This window comes from Mirounga angustirostris, unplaced genomic scaffold (assembly GCF_029215605.1).
Source record: "Mirounga angustirostris isolate CCGP_5_RB_7025 unplaced genomic scaffold, mMirAng1.0.hap1 SCAF_11, whole genome shotgun sequence".
NCBI classification, from domain to species: Eukaryota; Metazoa; Chordata; class Mammalia; order Carnivora; family Phocidae; genus Mirounga; species Mirounga angustirostris.
This window is the reverse complement of record NW_026991719.1, coordinates 21879596-21886262: the sequence shown is the minus strand read 5'-3', so window position 1 is coordinate 21886262 and position 6667 is coordinate 21879596. Positions and strand designations below refer to the sequence as shown.

At 51.7% G+C, this 6667-nt stretch overlaps 1 protein-coding gene across 1 annotated transcript; it reads right to left on the bottom strand.

The window, feature by feature from the left end:
* Window positions 1–258: 258 nt before the first annotated feature.
* On the bottom strand, window positions 259–1272 carry LOC135361990 (melanoma-associated antigen B4-like). The gene has a single exon (XM_064574805.1). It carries the CDS (start codon window positions 1270–1272, stop codon window positions 259–261), a length of 1014 nt encoding a protein of 337 aa, XP_064430875.1.
* Between the last annotated feature and the right edge of the window lie 5395 nt (window positions 1273–6667).

Genomic DNA, 6667 nt, shown 5'->3' with positions numbered 1-6667 from the left:
TGTGAAACAGCGATAAATGAGAGCCCCGTCATTCTTAAGTTTATATTCTAGAACTAAATGCGCTATTAGGAGAAAAAACGTTTGAAAACACCTAAATAAATATAACTGCGTATGCGTTTATAGAAGCTAACCGTTTCGAACAAATAGGAAGAAGATCTGTGCTTTGTTCCCTCCAACCCCTAGGACTCTGCACTACCTGGAAGGTCGACTGCCCTCTCCCACCCACCGCAAGGAAAAGCAGCCGCCCCCGCTGACTGACTAGACGCGGCGCCAGCCACGGGCCGCCGCGCGCTCCTTCTGCTCTTGCAGCGCCTCCTCGTACAGCTCGGGGAAGCAGCTGGGCACGGTGTCGTTGATCTTGGCCAGGACCTGCAGCACCTGCATCTTGCTGGTCTCCGCGCGGGCGCGCGGGCCCCACAGGAACTCGTGGCGCGGAGGGTCGCTGGCGGGCACCGCGCGGTACTCCAGGTAGCCCTGGTGCACCAGGTCTTGGGTGATGAGCTTCCGGGGCTCGCCGAAGATCAGGTGGCTCCTGCCGTCCTGGACGCCCAGCACGTTGAGGAACTCCCAGACCTCCTCCTCGGTGGCGCGGTTGCCCTTCATGAAGATCACGCCCAGGAGCGCCATCAGGAGGCCGGTCTTGGGCAGCCCCTTGTTGCCGTCGCCCGGGAGGGACAGCTTGCTGACCAGGGTGTAGGACTGGCTGCGGGAATCGACCTCCCTGAGCTCGAGCCCGAAGACCAGCTCCATGCGCTCCGAGGTGAGCCTGAAGATCTCGGGGAAGTGCTCGCGGTACTTCCTGCTGACCATCTTCAGCAGCGCGGCCCGCGTGACGGGCTCCCCGGTGCCGTGCTTCTCCAGCAGGAACTGCACCAGCACGCTGGCCTTGCGGGTGAGGGGGTCCTTGCGGGCGGCCCGGGGGGCCGGGGCGGCGGCGGCCGCCGCGTTCTGGGCGCCCTGGTCACGTGGCGGGCCTGGAGGGTCCGCGCCAGGAGACCCAGGGGCCGGGGCGCCAGGAGACCCAGGGGCCCGGGCGCCAGGAGACCCAGGGGCCGGGGCGCCCTGGGGCTGCGGGGGCGGACCCGCCTCGGGGGAGCCCGGGGGCATCGCCCCCACGCCGGGCGGGGGGGAGCGGGGGGGCTCCTCTGCTGCGGCGGCGGCGGCGGCTGCTACCGCCGCCGCAGCAGGAGCACCCCCGAGACTCTGAGCCTCACCGCGGCCCTGGTGGCGTTTCTCCCGGGCACGGACCTTGCTCTTCTGGCCCCGAGGCATGGCGACGCTGCGCAAGGCTGGTAGGTGGTGAGGGCACCTGGAGAGGGGGGACGGTGGGGTGGGGTGAGCCCCTTCAGCGGAGAGATCCCACCTTGGCTTTGACCACGGCCGCCCCTGCAGGGTCCCCCAGGGCACTGCTGTAGGACCCCACAGGCCTCCCTTGACCCTGGTCAGCCTGGGCCCTGAGCACCCTGTGGAGGAAGGGGGTGTGAGCCCTGGGTCCCCAGGCACGCAGCCCTGCCCGGGGTTTACTGGGGTGACGGCAGTGTTCTTGACAGGGAAGACCGCGGTGTCCGGGTTGGGGGGGAGGACGGGGGGTCCTCGCAGTTCACATTCAAGATCGTCCTGTTAGTAATTGTTGGCAAGACCCGGGCCCCCACCCCCCTCCCCTGCTCTGAAGGAGAGACCCTGTGATCTTCCAGGGTACCCTGGAGGAGGAAAGCAGGGAGCACTTCAGCCCACCACTCGAGTCAGGGGGCACCTAGTGCCGAGCACTTATGGGAGGGCTTCCCTGCCCGCAGTTCGTGGGGTCCTCGGAATGACGCAGAATCCCCACTTGGACTCCGTGTAGGACCTGGGACCCCCCCTCCCTCTGACTGGGGCTGCACCTGCAGATCAGAGCTCTAACCGGCCTGAGACCTGAGAGGAGAAATGGTGGGAAGTCTCAGCCTGACATTCCTTTCTTGGGCTCTTAAGGGTCGACAGGAGGGGACGGGCCATATTCTCTCTGGTCCCCTCCCTTCAAGGGGGTGGTTCCCCCAGTCCTCACTCAGGGTCCTCCCCTGACTGCTGGTAGAGCCCAGAGCTGCTCCCTCTCGCCCTGCGGCTGGCCACTCCCGCTAATGGCAGCAGGGGCTGGAGACTCATTAGGAGGCGGACAGCCCTCACCCTGAGTCCCGGCAGGACCTGGAAATCCTCCCTCAGCTGACCTGCTGCCAGCCCCTTAGACCAAGGCCCCTACCTCTCCGAGTCTCTGCAGCACAAAGGGATGGAGCACCTTCGTCCTTAGACCGGCCCGGACCCTCGCAGGCCAAGGCCAGGAGCGGGGACTCTGCGTGGCCCCTGTCCTGGGGGAGGGAGTCCCCCCAGTCCTCACGAAGGACCTCTCCTTCCCGCCAGTCGGCCTGGGATCTCTGCCTGTGCTGAGCCGAGCCAGAGTCCAGCCGCCCCGGGCCAAGGCCTGCAATCCCCGAGACCCCGCGGGGTAAGCCAAGGGACTTGGGGCTTAACAGCCATATTGGGGCCTCCGAGCCCCGAGTGCAGGGGCGGAGCGGGACAGGGTCTGTTGGACCCCTCTTTCCAGGGGAGATGGGGCGGGGGGGCTGTCGGGGACGTGCCCCCACGGTTGTAACCCGGGACTCCTGGGACGTCGACCCCTAACAGCCCGTGGGACCCCTGTCCGCGCTCACCCTAGGCAGGAGCTGTCCGACAAGGCCTCGCCGGCCACGGCGTGGTTAGGAGGAAGTTCTCGAGGGCCACGAGGGCCACTTCCGGTCATGTGGGTCTGGGCCCCCAGGAGGACCGTGGAGGGTGGGGGCGGGCTCTGTGGGCGGGGCGGGGAGTGGGGGGATAGTGTGTGGTGTGCTGGGTTGTAGGGTGAGTCCCGCAGGGTTAGCAAGGGTGTTGTCACTGACTCTTAGCAGGTGGTGTGAATTCTCCCTCTGCCGTGCTGAGTGTGCTGGCCGCAGACCAAGGGTCTCATTTCGTTCCAGCCTCCAGTAGGAAGTATTTGGGGGTGTGAGCTTAGCTGCCATCGCTGGGGCTTCCCCAATCTGACAGTCACCCGGTGGTAGCTTTTGGGGGGACCTGTGCACTTTGGCGGGGACTCAACTCCCTCAATCGTCTCTCAGGGTCTTTCCTTGACTCTTTGTAGGAGTTGTGATACCTCCCCTGTGCTGACTTAAGGCCTCACACCAATGACTTAAACTCTCTGAGACTCCTCCTGATAAATAGTGCAGGTACCCCTCATCTGGCCACTCCTTCATTAGACATTTACACCTTATTCAAGTCCTGTTCCAATAACACCATACTGTCATTGTTAGTACATGTGTCTTATAGCAGAGTATTCCCAATTCCTCCCTTCCTATATGTCATGCCATTGATGCCATTTATTTTGCTTATCCGTAAGGCATAGTCACTGCTTGCATTGTTGTTTTAATGTTATTTTGAACTCATAGATATCTTTTTTAACAAATGAAAAAAATAAGAAAAATAAAGGCTTTTTATTATCTTCGTTTTTTCCTTCTCCAACTCCTTCCAAACTTCTGATCTCTATCATTTTTTTCTCTGAGAACCTCTTTTAACATTTCTTATAAAGTACAGCTACTAGTGACAAATTCCCTTGGTTTTTGTTTGGCTGAAAGGGTCTTTGTTTCTCATTAACTTCTAAGGTTTTTTCACTGGCTACAGAATTCTAGTTGGGTGGTAGGTAGTATTAGGTTTTTTGTTTTGTTTCGATGTTTTAAAAACTTACTCTCTTTTTGCTTGCATGGTTTGTGAAGAGAAATAGGATGTAACTGTTATCTTTGTGTCTTTAAGTCCCCCCTGTGGCCAGCTTCTCCCACGAATTCTTTCTCTCTGATTTTCTGCAGTGTTTGATATATCTGGGTGTAGTTTTCTGTTTTTTGTTTGTTGGTTGGTTGGTTGGTTGGTTGGTTGGTATTTATCCTTCGTGGTTTTCTCTGATCTTCTTAGTTCTGTGGCTTATTTTCTCTCATTAATTTTGGAAAATTCTCATTCATTATTTGTTTAAATACTGTTTCTTCTCCTTGTCTTATGACTGCTATGCAAAGGTTATGTCTTTTATAATCGTCCCACTATTCTTGATTATTTTCTTCTGCTTTTCTTTTTTCCCCCTATTTTCTCTTTGACTCTTTCGGGAGTTTACCTTGACATATCTTTAGTTTTCCTGGTACTTTCCTTGGTCATGTCTAGTCTACTGGTGAGCCTATCATAGGCATTCTTCATTTCTGTTACAGTGGTTTTGGTTTCTTACCTTTCCTCTTGATGCTTTCCTAGAGTTTCCATCTCTCTACTTACATTACCCACTGTTAACTGAATGTCGCTCATTTTTACCATTAGAGACCTAGCATCTCAATTATAGCTATTCTAAAATTCTAGTCTGATAATTCCAAATTATCTTCCATATCTCAGTGTGGTTAATTTGCTTGCTTTGTCTCATCAGACTTTTTTTCCTGCCACTTAGCATACCTTGTAATTTTTTGTTGAAACTAGACATGATTTATTAGATAATAGGAACTGAGTGAAATTGGTCCTTAGTGTGAGAGTATATGTCTATCTGAATACTGTGTTTACTGTTTGCTGTTACTGTTGGTATCTGAGGTTTCCATTTCCATGAGTGTTGCTTTTGGTTCTCTCTAGAAACTCCTTTGTAAATAGTCTGAGCCTTGCAGTTTTTAGCCATAATTCTCTAGTATTATATTGGAACCTTGTTGATGTGGTGCTAAGCTGTGCGGGGAGAAGTGTTCTGTAATCCTATTATTAGTTCGTCATATTTTATTGATTCTGTGCCCCTGGGTTGTTAGCTTCACAAATGCTTCTCAGCTCTCCCTCCACCCCCCTCTTATAAGAGACAGGGTGGCAAGAGGGGGCTGGACTCAGGATTTTTACTTCACCCAGATTTGTTGCTTTCAGAAAGTAGAAAAAACTGTCTGGGCCTGTCTTTGAAAATGGTAACTTTTTCCTAGGTATATTTCAAAAGGGTTTTCCCCCTCTTCCTGTCAGAAACATGAGGAAATTTTTCATGGATCTTTACTATGAGAACTTGGTGTAGCTCTAGAAGGTAAAACTTAGAAAAGTGTGGGGGATCCCCTATGATTAGGTACCTAGGAGTTTTTAGTTCTGAAGCTTGCCATGTACAGCTTCCTTCTAGTATTGCCTCAATTACAGTTTAAGGTTTTTTTTCTTAATTTCAATTTTTTTTCTTTAAATTCAATTTCATTAACATATAGTGTATTATTAGTTTGAGGAGTAGAATTTAGTGATTCATCAGTTGCATATAACACCTGGTGCTCATTACATCACGTGCCCTCCTTAATGCCCATCACCCAGTTACCCCATCCCCCCCTCCCCGCCCCTCCAGCGACCCTCAGTTTGTTTCCTATACTTAAGAGTCTCTTATGGTTTGTCTTCCTCTCTGATTTCGTCTTATTTTGTTTTTCCCTCCCTTCCCCTGTGCTTCTGTGTTTTGTTTCTTAAATTCCACATATGAGTGAGATCATATGATAATTGTCTTTCTCTGACTATTTCACTTAGCATAATACCCTCTAGCTCCATCCACATCATTGCAAATGGCAAGATTTCATTCTTTTTGGTGGCTGAGTTCCATTGTATATATATACACCACATTGTCTTTATCCATTCATCTGTCAGCGGACATCTGGGCTCTTTCCATATTTTGGCTATTGGGGACATTGCTGCTATAAACATTGGGGTGCATGTGCCCCTTCGAATCACTGTTTTTGTATCCTTTGGATAGATACCTAGTAGTACAGTTGCTGGGTCATAGGGTAGCTCTATTTTCAACTTTTTGAGGCACCTCCATACTGTTTTCCAGAGTGGCTGCACCAGCTTGCATTCCCACCAACAGTGTAAGAGGGTTCCCCTTTCTCCGCATCCTCACCAACACCTGTCATTTCCTGACTTGTTCATTTTAGTCATTCTGACAGGCGTGAGGTGGTATCTCATTGTGGTTTTGATTTGTATTTCCCTGATGCCAGGTGATGTTTACAGTTTAAGTTTTCCTACCCCTTCCTGAATCCAGGGGCTTCTGCTCCCTGGAAGCTGTGATTCCGTGTATTTGCCCGTCTCTTTAGTTTGGGGGGCATGAGTTTGCCCTGTAACTTCAATTCTCTTATTAGGTCTAAGGAAAATTACTGACTTTTCAGTTCAGCTTTTTTTTCTTGTGAGGATGGTAGTGATGACTTCTAACATCTTTACATGTCAGAGCAGGAAAATTGTTTAATTTCAAATAGTAGAGTTGGTACCAAACATCCATATCTTGATTCTTTATTGGAAATTTTTATAGCATGCCACATTTACGTATGCTTACTATAGATTATACAAAGTGGAAATTCCCTTCTAATGTAAGTTTGCTAAAATTCCTTAACCTGAACTGGTGCTGAGTTTTTTGTTTTGTTTTGTTTTTAAAGATTTATTTATTTATCTGAGAGAGAGAATGGGAGACAGAGAGCATGAGAGGGGGAGGATCAGAGGGAGAAGCAGACTCCCCGCTGAGCAGAGAGTCCGATGCGGGACTCGATCCCGGGACTCCAGGATCATGACCTGAGCCGAAGGCAGTCGCCCAACCAACTGAGCCACCCAGGCGCCCAGGTGGTGCTGAGTTTTTATCAAAGGCCTTTTCCTTACTCCTGCA

What these genes read in the sequence shown, in the direction of transcription:
- LOC135361990 (XM_064574805.1), bottom strand. Translation starts at nt 1,272, where the DNA reads ATGCCTCGGGGCCAGAAGAGCAAGGTCCGTGCCCGGGAGAAACGCCAC.